The 18,497-nt window shown below is 37.0% G+C and overlaps 1 protein-coding gene across 5 annotated transcripts in view; it reads left to right on the top strand.

Annotated features, from left to right (window-relative positions):
• The window catches only part of GPM6A (glycoprotein M6A), a 211,879-nt gene that overhangs the window by 75,957 nt on the left and 117,425 nt on the right, over positions 1–18,497 (top strand). Inside the window, exon 2 of one of the 5 annotated variants that reach the window (XM_039320637.1) lies at positions 17,112–17,427. The exons of 2 other annotated variants lie outside the window; for them this stretch is intronic. In XM_039320637.1, the coding sequence (XP_039176571.1) occupies positions 17,391–17,427 (37 nt within the window). In that variant the 5' untranslated portion in view covers positions 17,112–17,390. Of the gene's footprint in view, positions 1–16,969; positions 17,428–18,497 lie in introns of those variants that run through there. 2 more of the 5 variants (XM_039320636.1, XM_039320641.1) reach the window with 2 other exon arrangements.

Below are 18,497 nucleotides of genomic sequence, written 5' to 3' on the forward strand. Positions count from 1 at the left end.
GGCTATGTGGAAGAATTTTCAATCATGGTGCTCTGGCCAGCACCTGAACATCGGGGAACTTACGGTTCCCAACATCTTGGAATTTTTGTTAAGTGGCCTGGAAAGGGGTCTGGCTCCAAACACATTATGCAGACAAATCGCCGTCCTTTCCACGATTCTATCGTACAACTCCGGGGAGTCTCTGGGTCATCATCCTTTACTCCGTTCATTCCTTAAAGGGGCAGCGAACATCAGGCCACCCACCGTACACAGGTATCCTTCGTGGGATCTATCATGGGTCCTACGGGCACTTACCAGGGCACCGTTTGAACCACTGAAAACATGTGACATCCACTACCTAACCCACAAGGTAGTATTCTTGGTAGCCGTTATGTTGGCTCATCGTATCTCCGAGTTAGCTGCGCTCTCGATAAGGAACGATCTGTGTTGCTTCCACAGGGATCAAGTAGTCCTGCGACTAGATCCCACTTTCATTCCAAAGGTCAATTCCTTATTTCACAGGTAACAGGAGATAGTCCTACTGGATTTTTGCTCAAATCCAACACACGACCGGGAACGTCAATGGCATACATTGAACGTCCATAGGGCTCTGAGGTACTACATTTCACAGACAGTGGAATTCCGCAGTTCAGAGGCTCTCTTCATATCCTTTCACTCGTCTTCCAGGGGTTGGAAAGTCTCCTCTTCCACTATTGGAAGATGGATCAGTGCATGCATCGCCGGGGCATACCGATCCCCAGTCGGATCACGGCACACTCTACAAGGAGTGCAGCCACTTATATACTACCATATCTTAAGACTGCACTGTTCGCAGAAACCACAGTAAATATTCAATGAAACAATGACTCTCTACTTCAATAAATACTTTAAAAAGCCAAATAGTAAATGTCAAGTATAGTCTTAAACCCCCAACATAAGGCAACCCAATCACGATTTAGCCCCCAAATGCAAGGCAAAAAAAGAACCATATCTAGAGCCAACATTGGAACCATAATGGAACCAAATTGTTTATATTCTAAAAGTACTTTGGTTTTGTTGGTTTTGTTTGTTTTGTCTCAATCTAACAACACCATGTTGGTATTAAATAACATGGCAAATGAGCCAAGCCCTGTGGCTTCTCATATTGGAACATCCAGAGCATGACTCTTTCACTCCTATTATTTCTAACTGTAATTGTCTATTCAGAACAGGAACCACCTTAAACAATACCTTTTATCCTCTAACCTCTCAGGCTGTTCAGGAGACGACAGTGGTTGATAATACTGAATGCCAGTAAGAGCTCTGATTGGACCAGAGAGTTGCATTCATTTAATCAAGATTCTCACAAAGGATCCTCAGGAAGACCAGTAAGGACTGAACATTGTTGAAAGTGATCTGCATCAATTTGGATTTTTGGCAACTGTTTCTCTACCATCTTCTCCAGAATCTTTCCCCAAAACTGGTATTTAAAGAGTAGATAGAAGTTATCTAATATAGTAGGACCAAGAGATCCTATTACATGGTTCTTCAGGAACAGACAGACCACCACTTACTTAAGGCTGCTGGTACCACACCCTCTGCAAGACTGCAATACTGCTTGGCTACCCAAAGTCTGCAATTGTCCACATTCATACTATTGAGATTTCTATTCATGTCCTTGGACTGCACAAGGTTAAATTGATCACAGTTGTCTATAAGCTATTACTTTGCCATCTTATTATATTCTAGTCAAATGATATATAATATGAAGAAATAGGCTGTTATCTATAAAATTTCTGACAAACAGGTCACAATGCCCCATAGGAGAATTATAATATATTTTTTTTTATTTTGCGGTCACAGACCAAAATACAAGTGCAACAAAAGAAAACACAAGAAAAATATAATCACAAACAATTAACACCAGAAGCCTTGGCTAAAGGGAATTACAACATTCTCCTCTAATAGTTACAGCTCTTAAAAGAAATTTAGAAACCTGAGAAGTAATATAGGAGGAGCCATCCCCTAGACAATATAAAACCAAATTACTAATATTAGAACCAGAGGGGTCAATTCCAACGAGAGGCAATAGTTTAATTCTGGTTGTATTATACATAGGGCAGTATACTAAGACATGCTCCACAGTTTCAACTTCAGCCCTATCAAAGGGGCATAATTGCTCACTAAACAGGAGCCTCTTGAATCGCCCGTCAATTAGTGCTGAGGGCAAGACATTGAAATGGGCTAGGGAGAGAGTTACCCTTCCCTCTCTTGCTTAGCAGGTTGTGAGTACTCTTGAATATACACCTTTTCTTTTAATAGATACATTTTAAGTTCAATCCAGATATCGAGGGAAAGAGAGGCATTGTGTCTAGCATGGTAGCTAAAAAATATACAAAATACAACTGCACTTTCTGACTAAATGTTTATACAGCAAGGTTTCTTATCACACATAACATATAGAAGCATGTATGTCCATTTAGTTATAACTAGAAATATGCTTATGTATATATAAATAGGGCTTCCTGGTTGCTGATAGTATTAGTTTTACCCTTTGCCTCTTTTGGTTTCATATAAAATTGGATTATTGGTTTTGCTTCAGTTAACATCTCTTCTGTTAAATTTTCACTTTTTCATGTACTTCTGAAACTGCTATAATATATGAGCTATATTATTTTATCAGCACATGTTTTAATCATACAGAGTGTCAAACAGATTATTTATGGAAATTATTTTGCCTGTGATCTTCACATTATGATTATTCAACAAAGAGCATATGATTCCTACTAAAGGAGCAAGCAGAATCATCAATGTACCCACTTTATTTATTTGTATACAGAATTTAGTTCCAAAAACTGCTCACATAAAATATCATAAATATCAGTTTTGACAACTAACTAAATCAGAATATCAACAAATAGCCTGAGCCTGCAAAGATGAAGTGAGGAAAGCCAAGGCTCAAAATGAACTAAGGCTTGCAACCAAAGTCAAAAATAACAAAAAAATCTTCTTTCAACATGTAAAAAACAAGAAAAAAGTGAAGGAAATAATTGGTCCATTAGTGGGTTAAAGTGGTAAGAAGGTGACTAGCAATAGGGAGAAAGCAGAACTGTTTAACTCATTTTTTGCATCTGTCTTTGCACAAAGGGAAAAAACAGACCAACCTATCAAAAATAGTGCCATAAAAAACAAAATAGAAACACAAGTTAAGATAGGCAAGAAAATGATAAGTGAGCACCTGTCCAGCCTAGACGAGTTCAAATCACCAGGACCAGATGGATTACACCCCAAGGTCCTCAAGGAACTGGCAGATGTGATCTCAGAACCACTGAACTATATTTTTCAAAGTTCTTGGAGCACTGGGGAACTTCCAGAGGACTGGAAAAGAGCTGATGTAGTTCCCATCTTCAAAAAAAAGAAAAAAATGGATCCAGGAAATTACAGATCTATCAGCCTGACCTCAATACCTGGGAAGATTCTTGAAAAGATAAACAACGAATCAGTGAACACCTAGAGCAGTGGTTCTCAACCTGTGGGTTGGGACCCCATTTGGGGTCGAACGACCATTTCACGGGGGTCGCCAAACCACGTCCGCCATTTTTTCCCTTTTCCCTAGCTGACCTACTCCCTCTTATTGGTGGCCACACCCACTTGGGGGTCATCACAACATGGGGAACTGTATTATGAGGTCACGGCATTAGAAAGGTTGAGAACCACTGACCTAGAGGCAAACAAAGTCATTATTAAAAGCCAACTTGGGTTTGTCAAAAACAGATCACGCCAGACAAACCTTATTGCATTCTTTGACCAAGTGACAAAATTAGTGGATCAGAGGAATGCTGTGGATATAATTTACTTGGACTTCAGTAAGGCATTTGATAAAGTAGATCACAACCTACTACTCGATAAGATAGAAAAATGTGGGTTAGACAGCATCACCACCAGATGGATTCGTAGCTGGCTGACCGGCTGTACTCAGCGTGTGGTCCTCAATGGAACTGCATCTACATGGAGGGAAGTGTGTAGTGGAGTGCCCCAGGACTCTGTTCTAGGCCCAATGCTCTTCAACATCTTCATCAATGATTTGGACGAGGGGATAGATGGGGAACTCATCAAATTTGCAGATGACACCAAGCTGGCAGGAATAGCCAACACTCCAGAAGACAGGCTTAAGATACACGAAGACCTGGACAGATTTGAACACTGGCGCTATCTAACAAAATGAAATTCAATGGTGAAAAAAGTAAGGTTCTACATTTAGGCAAGAAACACCAAATGTACAGGTATAGTATAGGGGGTACCTTGCTCAATAGTAGTAACTGTGAGAGGGATCTCGTAGTCCTAGTGGACAATCACTTAAATATGAGCCAGCAGTGTGCTGCAGCTGCCAAAAAAGCCAACACGGTGCTGGGCTGCATTAACAGAGAAATAGAATCAAGATCTCGTGAAGTATTAATACCACTTTACAATGCCTTGGTAAGGCCACACTTGGAATACTGCATCCAGTTTTGGTCACCATGATGTAAAAAAGATGCTGAGACTCTAGAAAGAGTACAGAGAAGAATAACAAAGATGATTAGGGAACTGGAGACTAAAACATATAAGGAACGGTTGCTGGAATTGGGTATGTCTAGTTTAACGAAGAGAAGGACGAGGGGGGGACATGATAGCAATGTTTCAATATCTCGGGCTGCCACAAAGAAGAGGGAGTCAAGCTATTCTCCAAGGCGCCTGAAAGCAGGACAAGAAGCAACGGATGGAAACTGATCAAGGAGAGAAGCAACTTAGAACTAAGGAGAAACTTCCTGACAGTTAGAACAATTAACCAATGGAACAACCTACCTCCAGAAGCAGTGAATGCTCCAACACTGGAAGTTTTTAAGAAGAGACTGGATGGCCATTTGTCCGAAATGGTGTAGGGTTCCTGCCTGAGCAGGGGGTTGGACTCAATGATCTCCAAGGTCTCTTCCAACTTTATTATTATTATTATTATTACTATTACTAACTATACCATATTTCTTCTATGACTACATACATTCTTGTAAATTTTTAATACAGAATTTTGAAGCTATGGTCAATTCTCTTGAACTTCCAAATTCAGTCTCTGTTAGAGACAATAGTTCTGATTTTTCAATAGTAGTAAAATCTTAGAATCTTACAGTGTATATTTTAATAAATACAGTATGTCTGTTCCACTATCTATGTAATCAAGGCATGGCCTAAAGGTATATATGGCCAGCTAAGCAGATTGGTGTCCCTGGATGGAAATGACCAAGGAATTCCCCATAGGACACAGAATTTTGCAATGAAACAGTCTAATACTCATACTTAATCTTCTGGTTAATCTTAACTGAGAAACTGAGAGTAGTGACCAAAATTTATTTGAATACAGAAATATAGATTGTGTGAAAGATATATAAATGCACATACAGCAATGACCTGTCTTCTTCACACTTTGATGCCACACTTCAGTTTCATTTTGTCTCTCAATTTCTAGATTATTTTGTATAAAACAGAGAATAAAAACATCAAAATTTCCTATTATGTCATCCTTTTTACTTTATATCAAGCTGGGGAAAATATATTTGCAGCTATTTTTCATAGTTTGTAGCTGTTTTTCATAGTTTTCATAGTTTGGCAAGGTCCACATATAGCAGTGCATGAATAGATAATCCTTCATAAGGAATCCTAGTTCCATTCTATTGCTTTCACCTCTGTTACTTTCAGACCCTTTTCTGTGGTGGTGGCATATAAAATGTACCTGGTGTTCCATTTGATGGGAAGCTGTGTGCTCATGTTATTAATTGCAGGAAGTCTAAGCCTTTTAATACTTCCTCCCCTTTAAATGAGTATTATTTTCCACTACTGTACTCTTCTGAAAATTTTCAAGGTTTGACAATTACATCAATTCTTGAATTAATTAATTGAACATTATATAATCCCTGGCCTTTGTCCAGAGGGAATATTCAGTCAGGATTACTGGCAGCATAGTTGTACATAGATGGATAGGATTCTGGGGATAGATTTTAAGAGCTATGGTCAATATTGTATTGATTATGTGGCTTCCTTTGAAATGTGAAAAGAAATAAAAAGAAAGGTTAATTCAGCAATAGCTGCTCAGTGAAACCTATCATTTCAATTTTACTTTTTTCTTCACTTTCCTTCACTTTTTCAGTTTCTCAGATCATATATTTTGGGTAATTATCCAAAGATTTGCATACCACGTCATACTTCTACATTTCTCAGTGTATTAAATATTCCATTGTTTTATATCAGTTGCTATTTGATGCAAACCAGATCTTAGTTTTTATTTATATACATATATTCTCCAAAGCTCCTGAAGGCAGGACAAGAAGCAATGATGGAAACTAATCAAGGAGAGAAGCAACCCAGAACCAAAGAGAAATTTCCTGACAGAACAATTAATCAGTGAAACAAATTGCTTCCAGAAGTTGTGAGTGCTCCAACAATGGAAGTTTTTACGAAGAGATCGGACAACTATTTATCTGAAATGCTATAAGATTTCTTGCCTGAGTAGGGGATTAGACTAGAAGACCTACGAGGTCCCTTCCAACTCTGTTGTTCTATTCTATTCTATTCTGTTCTGTTCTGTTCTGTTCTGTTCTGTTCTGTTCTATTCCATTCCATTCCATTCCATTCCATTCCATTCTAAAAAACAGTGATGGACTGATTAATGATTGCATAATTTCTTCATAACCTACTCTACTTTTGTGAGATGGGATGCACTGAATTATTAAATGGTATATTAAGAACTTCACAGAAAATAAAAATATGTGATTTCATTTATTTGCATTAAATACAGTCAATGCAATAATTACACACATATTTTACTATTGGTTAGGACAATCACTAATCAGAATTTTTTTAAAATGCACCAGAATACAAGTGCAAATACTATATACTAAAATAATTGGGAAAAATAAAAAGCTAAGAAATTAATACGCTAAAAACTCTAAAATACTAGCATACTTGAATACTAAATCACTAAGCTGCTAAAATACTATCCTGTTTATCCCTAGAACATGTATATTTTTTTTTCTCCAAATTTCTTTTTTATGCAGCAGCACCAGTTTATCAAACAGAATTTTTCCACTTGCCTTGTAATATTGAAGTAACGCTTCTCAAGTAGATACCTGACAAAAACCATGAATGTTTCCAAGAAATTTATAGATGATTGAGGGTTGTGAAGTCTCCTGTTTCATGATCAGGTATGGATTTGTCTCAGTCCAACACTATCATCACTCCTCCAAGGGTGAGAAAGTGATCTTAGCCACAGGAACTTTCATCTATATTTATATTCATTTAAATCTATTTAGATTCACTAAAAACTATTCATATTCAGAGGAATATGGTTGTTCTACCTCTTTTCCTTTTCCCTGATTCTGCACTATAGAAATTCCATTGTGCTGGGGTGGCAAAAAAAAAAAAAAAAAAGGTGCTTCCTCCATGTCCAGTTTGAAACTGGGGAATATTTTGAGGTTCCTAATATGTTTCAAAATGTTTTCATTTTACTTCGTTGCCCATTGTATTTCTCAGTTCCTTGGCTAAAATTCTCTCTGTGTTATAGCAGCTGTAATAATTATTGGTGATCTACTTTTACTTTGACCACTACAGGAAGATTTTATTCCTTATATGGAACATCTCATGTATTTAAATAAAAAAATGTTTACCAAAATTTCTCCTTAGATTATACATCTCATATATATGTATTTAACACTCATCAGTTAAATATATGTCCTTGAAAGAAGATTAATACTGTATCATTCCAGATATTCTTCTCACTAAACTGACTCAGCGAGCTATGCTTGACTGCACTTCTAAGTGGATCACAACAGACAGGAAGTAGCAGGTGAAGCTAGGCAAAATCTCATCAGATACCTGTACAATTAGCACAGGAGCCCCCCAGGCTGTGTGCTCTCTCCAAAATTATTTTCTCTTTATACCAACGATTGCATCTCAAAGGATCCCTATGTTAAAGTACTGAAGTTTACAGATGATTCAACAGTGATTGGTCTTGTTCAAGACAATGATAAATCTGCATTCAGACAGGAAGTTGAACAACTGGCCTTGTGGCGTGGTCAGAACAATCTTGAACAGAACATACTCAAATCTGTACAGATGATAATAGATTTTAGGAGAAGCGCTTCTATTCTACCACCTCTTGTAGTACGAGACAATACAGTATCAACAGTAGAGACCTTCAAGTTTATAGGTTCTATAACAGTGATGGTGAACCTTTTAGAGACCAAGTGCCCAAACTGCAACCCAAAACCCACTTATGCATCGTCAGGTGCCAAGTGGGTGTGGCCCATTGGCTGAGTGTGGCCAATTGGGGTGTGGCCCATTGGTGGGCATGGCTGTAGTGGTAATGGTATACTGGGTGGGACTAAAAAGTTCAATCAGTTCCAACTTTGCAAGATCTTTTTTTTTCCTGCAAGAAGTTGAAATTGATTGATAGATTGAGCCTTTTTTTTTTTTTGCACATGGCAGCAGAGTCCTAAAGCAAAAAGGTTTTATAAAACCCAGCTGAAGGCCTAGGACCGGGGCGATGGCGCCGTGCCCACAGAGAGGGCTCTGAGTGCTGCCTTTGGCACCCGTGCCATAGGTTCGCCGCCATTGTTCTATAATATATCAGGACTTAAAATGGACACCTAACATCAAAAAGTCATTTAAAAAACACAACAAAGAATGTTCTTTCTGTGCCAACTCAGAAAACTCAGACTGCCCAAGGAGCTGCTGATACAATTCTATAAAGGAATTATTGGGTCTGTCATTTGCATCTCCATAATTGTCGGTATCAGGTCTGCCAGGTTTGACTTAGCACCTCACAGGCATCCTGCCATCAAAGGCTAGAAAGGGAGGAGGATAGATGGTCAATAAAGCTGTGTGTATACATGATGGTAAATAGGGAGAATGACAGATAATAAAGACAGAGAAGCTCGGAACCAGTTTGTATCAGCATCCAAGGCCAGGTACTCTGAGAAAGAATGTTGATTACTCCAAAACATCTCAGTGTTCTCAAAACACTTCAATGAGTTCCAATTGGCTAAAGGTGGACTGATCATAGGGGGAGGGCTGGGATGAGGGGAAACCTTTCTGCATTTTTTTGAGTGCAGAAAACCCAGATCTAGCCTGACTTTACTGCAGCCAACATCTTTTAGCAAAATGACCTTTTGCTACAACCAAATGGAGTCAAGAGTCTTTCTTTCCTAAGGGATCAGATTGGGGCAGGTCTGATAGACTGATTTGGAACAGCAACTAAAGAAGACAGACTTAGACTTAAACAGATAGTTAGGACTGCAGAAGAAACAATTGCAACCTACCTCCCATTGAGCTAGCCTGCCTTCCATTGAGGACCTGTATACTGCACCAGCCAGAAAGAGGGCTGTCAAAATATATATGGACCCCTCACATCCTGGATACAGCCTGTTTCAACTTTTTCCTCAGGATGACGCTATAGGGCATTGCACGCCAAAACAAGTAGACACAAGGACAGTTTTCCTCCCCATGCCATCACTCTGCTAAACAACTAATTCCCACAACACTGTCTTATACCCTGGGATGTCAAATCACCTAGTAGGACTGTATTACTATTATCCTTCCCATCTTTTTCCTTAGCTTCTTATGACTATAATTTTGTTGTTTGTATCTCATGATTTACGTTGATTGCTTTTATTTACCATAGTATCCTATTATGATTTATGTTGATTGCTTATTTAGTATCCTATGGCTATCACTGAGTATTGTATCTTATGGTTTATGGTGATTGTATTTTATGATTACGAATTCCAATTATATAAACTTCAAGTATAGTTTTAATTTTAAATTCACCTTTTCCTAGCCTTAAAACGGAGTGTTAATCCAGAATCACTATGAAAACATTAGTTTAATTTCTCTTTTATAATTTTGCTTTCAGTATAATTTGCCTGTCTGGATTTGTGGGCTATTTTTCATCTCCAGATCATCTCTCTGGGAATAGCTTCCTTTTCCACTCATATATGGGAGCTTATGTGCGTTGTTTTGAGATTTAAATGTTCAAGAACAATAGAAATGTACAGAGAGAAAAATACTACTTCCATGTCATCCTTTATTATTGCAAAGTTGCTTCTTCTAGATGAGGCTTGGTCTGTTATCAGTCATGACTGACTCCTCATCCCCTCCAGAATAGGTGACATTTCATAGAAAAATGTTTACTAGAAGATGAGGAGTCATAGGATATTTCTGCAGAAAGATTCTGTGCCAGTCTGAAAGCAGCTCTCAACTTCTGTGATCATTACAGGATTTGAAGGATGAGAAGTTTATTTCTGAACTGCAAGATATTTAAAATCACAGCAAAACAAATATTTTATTTTGCCACCCTTTGAAGTGCTGAGATAATAGACAGTCCATTGTCCCTTTTAGGAGGAACAAGTGCTTAATTGTGTCCCCTGGCTTCTAAATTTAAGGCAGAAATGCTTTTTCTTGTCACAAAACCAAAGAACGTGGTTTAGAATCTCTCTAAACAATTTTTAAAAATCTCTAAACAATTACTTGGACTTTTTATTTATTTATTATCCCGCCTTCATTAATTTTATAAATAACACAAGCAACAAACATGCTTAATATTCATTCTCCCTCCTATTTTCCACCACAACATCCATGGGGAGGGTGAATTGGATTGAGAAAGACTGAGTGGCCCAAAGTCACCCAGCCAGCTTTCATGCCTAAGGCAAACTGAAAACTCCCTGTCTCCAGCCTGGTGCCTTAACCACTAAACTAATATGGCTCTCCAATTTGTACCAGGAAAAAAAAGAGTGACTAAAACAGGATTTACGTCAATTTCAGTTGTTGCAAGGATTTTCAAAGTTAAAACACTGAGTTGGGATTGAACTCCTCTTTCCTATCACAGCAACAAATAACCTTAGTCAGAGTGATTATGAAAAACATCCAGTCCAAAAGTGCCTATGGCATAAGCTTTTGGCTTCATATCTTACATGGAATTTCAAATAAAAAAACAGAAGTAATGTTGTTTCTTTTGGGAAATAGGCAAGTAAATAGAAATGTAAATATGTGCAGGAAACATGGCTGCACTAACATTTTTCCTCCTCTTATTTGGATTTTGGTTAGGGAGAGTTTTGTTATTCTGAAGCAGCAACTACTCAGTGAGTGAAGTAGTATTTGGATGCCTGTTTTGTCACCTCTGAAGGCATCTTGAGGGTTTATAATATCTTTGCCTATTTTGATAATATTGATATTGCCAAAGTTGAAGACAATTTATGAAAATGACAGCAGTGAGGAAGAAGAAACCATGTGTATGATCATCCATGGCTTTCAGGATGATCTTTGTCCATTTCATTCAGATGAGAATTTCTTTTATGTTACTGTAAAATTGTTTTCCAAGTGTCATTGCCTCATTAGTTTGTTTTAGGGGAAAATTTCATGTAAGTTAGTAGAAAAGATTAGTAAAAGGTTAGTAGTCCTTACATGAAAGGAAAAAAGGTCCAATCTCTTAAAAGCAGCACCATGGAAGATAGAGCAGAAATGCAAATCAAAAAAGGCAAGGAATTAGTAACAGCATGCCTATCCACCTTGGACAAGGTCCAATAACTGAGACCAGATATGTTACATCCCATGGTACTGAAGAAGCTGGTAGATATGATCTTGGATCCATTGAAAAAAATATTTCAGAGCTCATGCACTAACGAGGGGACTGCCAGAGGATTAGAAAAGAGTTGATGTGGTTCCAAACTGCAAAAAGGGCAAAAAGGGATCCATGAAACTACAAACCAATTAACTTGATATCAATTCCTTTCATGGAAAAGATAAACAAGCAACAGCTGTGTGAGCATCTGTAAATGAACAAGATGATTACTGGAGGCCAGCATGGATTTGTTAGAAGCATGTCATACCACACAATAGTGATCAAGGAGATGCTGTGGATATAATATATTTAGAGTTCAGTAAGGTATTTCATAAAGTAGACCGCATCTTTTACTTGGTAAAATAGAATAATTTGGAATAGATAATACCACCACCATATGGATATGCAGTTCGCTGACTCACCACACATTGCATGTGGTCCTCAATGAGACTACATTTACATGGAGGAAAGTATCCAATGGGATACCTCAGCCCAGTGCTCTTCAACATCTTCATAAAGGACCTAAATGAGGAGATTGAAGGGGCACTCATCAAATTTGCATATGACACCAAGCTGGAAGGATTTGCTAACATTTTGGAACATAAATTCAAGATTCAGAAGGATCTCGAGAGACTTGAGCATTGGGCCCTATCCAACAAGATGCAGTTCAATGATGAGAAAAGTAGGGTCCTGCACTTAGGCAGAAAAAGTCAAATGCACAAATCAGAATAGGCAGTAGCTGGTTCAACAAAAGCCAATGCAGTCCTAGCTTGCATCAACAGAGAAATAGCATCAAGATCATGAGAAGAGATAATACCACTCTAAATTGTACTAATAAGGCAACAGTTGGAATACCACACCCAGTTCCAGTCACGTCAATATAAAAACAAAATGCTGAGGCCCTAAAAAAGAGTGAAGAGAAAAACAAAAAACATAAGGAATCTGGAGGCTAAACTGTGTGGGAAATGGCTAAGGAGCTTGGGATGGTTAGTTTAATCAACAGAAGACTTAGGCAAGATAGCTGTCTTCCAATACTTAGGGCTGTCACAGGGAAGAGTGGGTCAATTTATTCTCCAAAGCACTAGAGAAGCTTGAGGGTTTTTTTTTTTTTTTTGATGGAAACTCATCAACCTGGAACTAAGGAGAAAATTTTTAACAGTAAGAACAATTAGTCAATGGAACAGATGGCTTCCTGGAGTTGTGGGTGCTCCATCACTGGAGGTTTTTATGAAAAGACTGGCAGCTATTTGTCTGGGATGGAATAAGGACTGAACTAGAAGACCTTCAAGGTCCCTCCTGGACAAATGATTCTAAGAAAATACAAGAACTAATTCTTAAAACACACCATTATTTTAAAGATATAACTTTAGAAGAAAGCTAGTAAAACATGTAACATTATTAGAAAAATAAAGTGGTAGATTAGACTACAGAACATGTATACTTGTGTACTCTACTTTGTAGAGGCAATCCTGTAATTCTAGACAATTTTCATTGCACAAGCAAACTAAATCAAAGACACAGATTAACTGTCCTTTAGGAAATATCAGAATGTGTAAAATAACTGATGGTACAAAGCAAAGCATAGTTTTTAAAGTGTATCTACAATAAAGGAATTATAAAAAGTTGCAATTCACTAATGCTGACTTTCTAAATAGTTTAGCATGTATGAACTGTGTTTGCAATTTTTTTAACCCTCCTAGGAGTAGCTCATTCAGAAGGCTTTTATGAAGTAGTTTTTATTTTTTGATGCCTTTAGCTCCCCCTTTCATGTTTCTTTGTCTCTTTGTGAGAAGTAGGATAAATTACAGTTGTATGAATGAATAGAGAAATAATGGTAGGAGTTTAGGTGCTGGCTCAGAGTATAGAGGTTTTAAGAGTCTGCATGGGTAGAAACCAGCTATGATTGAACATAGAATTGTTGTAGATATTTGCCCCCCACCCCTGTCCCCTGGTCAGGAGAGTAGACTTCTCTGACCCTAGATGGCATCACATTTCCCTGAACACATCTGATGCAAAATTTGGAGGTTATCTTGGACTCATGGCTTGTGCTGGAAGAGAGGTGGCAGTCTTGACTATTGGCCCTTTGTAGAAACCACTCTGAATGTTTTAAAAGACAAAAAGTGTCTATCACGCAATTTACAAAGGAAAGTTTAGTAACATGGATCCATGCTACCTTGGTGGATTCTTATTACGAAATGTTTTGGAAAAATAAATCCTATTTTCCACATGTTATATGTTATTCACTACTTTTATTTACATTTCAGATGATTCAGGATTTCTTTTTTAACCAATGCTTTTTTGAAGTAAGACTGGAATCTCTTGAGATCATTGTGGTATTAGCATTTAAAATATTCAGCAATATCCCTAGGAAATCCTTGGGCTAGCTTTTCTTTTTCAAGTGTACTTTTAAAGTTTGGGTTAATTTTGTTGTTTTTATGTGTTCTGAAATTTTTTAAATAATTTTCTCTTTGGGTCTATCTATTCCCCTATGTTTCAGTATTTGAATTCTTTTTATTGGTATTGATTTCAGAATATGCTTTATTATATCAGAGCCATATGAAAATGCATGAGTAAAAGTAAAGATAAATTGCTTTGTATGTGAGGTCAATTCATCCTACAGAATTTTTTTCTTGATAGAAAAGTAGATATTTCTCACCTATTTTTCTCCAAAAGTTTAGGTTTTTTGTGCTTCACTTAATAATTCATCAAAGCTTGCAGGAAATATTTTCTAGATAGGTAGGTAATATTTTGTTCCTGATGCTTTGTCTTGAAATGAAAATATGTCAGGAAATTCTCTAGGAAGTAAGAGTTTGGCCTAGTGGTTAAGGCACCAGGCTAGAAACTAGGAGACTGTGAATTCTATTTGAGGTGTAATGTTAGCCATGAAGGTTGACTGGGTGACTTGAGCCAGTTGTTCTTTCTCTCAGCCTTTGACATCCTGTTCAGGCAACAAGTTGGTTGGTCACTCAAACAACAATAGGAAGAAAGAAAAATTTCTAGAGGAAAACAGGACTCCAGATGTGTAACTTCTTTTAAGATTTACTTATAGTTAAGAATTAATATAATAAAACAATAGGATTTCCCTAGTTTATTATTAAAAGAATCTAGCTTGGTTGATTTTGTGATTTAGTCAAAAGTATTGATGGAGATAGAACTATACTAGTCAAACAGGCAATTTAGGTCTATGTATTCCGATTGTAGACCACTGTGTCAGTATGTCAATTCTGTGACACTTTTGCATCAAGACTTACTAATATGGTTAATTGATTCTGCACAGTATCTGTTATCAGTACTTGGATGAAGATGAAATGGTTACAATTCATTTCAGACAAGAATTAGGCTATACTGGAAAGTTCAGTGAACTAAATAATTGCACTGAATAGGCAAGTTTTCAGCATATCTCTTAACTCCTGCCCTCCCTTCTCTGCTCTGTTTAAATAAAAATTTATTTAACTGTTGTGGCATAATGCATTTTAATACATCTGAGATAAGATTAAACTTTTTTTTGCTTTCAGCAAGATAGTTTCTTTGATTTATAATTGTGTGAAGCAACCTTGTACAATATTTCTTCATGTTTTATGTCCCTTGTGTTGCATGTGTTTCATATACCTGTTTGCAACCCATTCTCTCCCCAGAATGTCAATAGTTCTGCCTATTTATACTCAAGAAAAACTATACAGGAAGGTGCCAAAGAGCAGTTGCTACCTTAGTAACTCTTTTGTTTCGTATCCCTAATTTGCAGTGATGGGAAAGAAACATCAGTTTCTTTTCTTAGTCATCTCCTTTACGAAGGGAAACTAGTGTAGTGAAGCAACAAGTATCTTCACCACTGTAAGTTGAAACTCTGGTTGCACATATTTTCATCAACCAATACCAACCAATGTGGGGTTGTCATTATTCATGCTTGAATCCACAGGGTTGAACTTACATGGAATGGATATTTGTTAGAAGAAAATGTATGTTCACTTTGACTGTATTTATCTGCAGTGCCACCACATGATTAGTACTTTTACAGTAGCCACAACAAGATAGAAAATAAATTGTGAAATTTTAGATGTTTATGAGATAAACTATTAAACTGATATTCATATTTCCAATGGCCTTTTAGATATCCCTCATAATGCTAGAATAGTATTTACTTTCATGATGAGCAAGCAAGAAAAAAAACTGTTCCATGCCAAAATGCCATCTTGTAACTTGCCTTTCCATTCTGTCAGTGCATCACTATGCTCTTATTTGTCTCTCCCTGATAGCTATCATAGTGCATTGAATGTTGCATAACTAATCACAGTTGGCACCTTTATTCTTTAGCTGAAGTAATTTGAGGATGATCTTTGTATAAATGATGCAGGCTTGTAAAAGATAAATTCACTATTTATTTAGTATTGAATTTAATTTGGTGTCAAATCTCAGTATAGAAGTTGTATTTACAGAAGCATGAGCATTTCTATATAAAGCTAGTGATATAATCTTTTTGCTTCCCATAAGAGAGAATATAAAAAGCTTATAGTATAAACCACTTTTTAATATATTAAAACAGGTCCTTATTGAAATGTTTTTCATAAGAAGATAATAATGCCCCCTAATAAATACAAATAATAGAACAGAAACTGAAATTGAAATATATAGTGGGCACCGATCATAGGTTTTCCCTATGAGAGAACATCAAGAGTAGTTCTGTTACTCATTGACATAAGGTACAGAAATGCAAATTACATTCAAACTGCAGTATTCCATCAATTTGCGTGCAAAATCCAATTTCAGAGTCCTTCAAAGGAGTGGCTGTCCCCTTAAGATACTTAACCTTTGTGCTTCCTCCATAGTTCATACCATCATAGCTCTTTTTCTTACAACATATTGAAGTAAGCCCTATTTTTGCCAATGAAGTCACTTCCATTCCAAGGATAACCCATTTATTTGTATCATGTAAGAATTATAAATCATTTGATAACTGAAGCATATTTAACTCACAAGTTAGATTTTTCACATCTAGACTATGTTTAGAACCTACTTGGGAATGAATAATTTATGTTAAAACATGTTGGTCAAATGTTTAACAAATCAAGACTAGAATTATTTTCAGTAGCCAGGGTGTATTTGTGAGTGCACATACACAAATCTCTGCAAAATGTTTTGCAGTCTTTCAGAACAGAGCTTTGTATTTAAAACTATTTTATTTTAAATAGGTAATAGAGCACTGTTAATGAAAATTAGAATTCAGTATTAATAATGTGGAAGAAATAAGCATTGCAGTATTGCTGCATCTAAAGCTACAGGCATTTGGGCTTTCCCACTTTGGTAGCAAATAGGGGGGATTATAGGTTCCCAGTTCCTTCATGTTAGGGAGACACCCCTCCATCTGTTCACAGTGCAGCCTGTTTTCAATTTAAAGCACAGATTTCAATGCAAACATCAATTTCTTTCCCTGTTTTATATGCAAAGTGAGCCTTATGAATCACAGTGTTACTGCTACTGGGACCCCAACCAAATTCTCCCCTTCCCAAATTCACAGACTTTTCATTTGAATACCTGCTTACAATGGTGTACAATGGACAGCTTTGAGAAGAAAAATTGATAATCTTCATGGAAGAGTAATTTGAATGAAATTACACTTGACAGCCTGTCTCCAAGCAAGCAAGGACAGTGTGAAGAGCCTTTGCTAAGCTCCAAAGACTTGCCTAAAATCAGTGCACTTGGAGTTTCCGGAGAAAATAAATTCACAGCTTCTTCAACATAGGAGGGAGGCTTTTGATTCAACCTGTGCCACAGTTTTTAGTGAAGAAAGGTAGCCATGGAAGAAAATATGGAAGAGGGACAGACACAAAAAGGTATTGTGATAGCTATTTTGAGCTCTGTTTTTTAATGAGTTGATTAATATTTCTGCATTTGTTCTTGCTATTCCTGCCTTAACATGCAAATTGTGCAAAGATGATGAGGAAGATGCTTTGTTTCTTCCATTCGTGGTTTGTGCAACAAGATAGATGGTTAACATTTTGCCAGTTTGCTATCAAACATTACAGGCTAAAAGAATTTACAACATCATCCTATATATAAAATATTTCATGCAGTGAGCATTTTAATCTGTACTGTTTCCCAGACCGGTCTTTGTTAACCTTCATTTATTTCGTGTTTTCACGCTTGTCTAGCTGGGTCAAGAGATCCCAGGGTGAATTAAGAGAGAGCCACTTACACACACATTTGTAGTTAGCTGCATTTGGAATCCAACAACGTGACCATTATTTACACCTCTGAATGGGTTTCCTTTCCAGGATAAACAAAGAGTCTGCATATATTTGGTAAATTTCTGGTAGAACTGTCTTAATTTCTTTCCCTCCCTCTCTCCTTTCCTTTTACTGTCTGTTGAGAAGGCTTTGTTATATGGTGAAAAATACGTTGTAAATGCTGAAAGATTGCATGATTCCCCCCATTGGATTATGCATAATGAGTCTTTTTGTTCCTGAATAAATAGTCTGCCGACTGTGTTTCCGTATTATTTTGTGTGAAATTTCTAATGAGCATTGTATGTAGCTGAAATATGTCACCATTTACATGGCACACTATGCTTATTGTTTTGTATATCAGGATAATTCTGCATTTTTCTCCGTTTAATTCTCCCTACCCCCATCCCCTTCATAATCTTGTGCTATTACATCAGTGCAGTTTGTGTTGCCTGGGCATTGTGGGATTCCTTAGACATACTAAAGAACATATTTGGAATATCCAATGCACTAGTAATAAGAACACATTTAAGCCCAATGTAATTTGGTTTAGCAACATAACAGATATTACAACCCATTTCATAAGATTGCTTTAGGAACTACTTAAAACAGCTCAGTATTTCAGAACTCAAATGTATCAGTGGCTTCCATGTTTTGATTTTTAGATCCATGTTAGTCTT

This window comes from Crotalus tigris, unplaced genomic scaffold, assembly GCF_016545835.1.
Source record: "Crotalus tigris isolate CLP2741 ecotype Arizona unplaced genomic scaffold, ASM1654583v1 scf7180000023675.2660513, whole genome shotgun sequence".
In the NCBI taxonomy this organism is placed as follows: domain Eukaryota; kingdom Metazoa; phylum Chordata; class Lepidosauria; order Squamata; family Viperidae; genus Crotalus; species Crotalus tigris.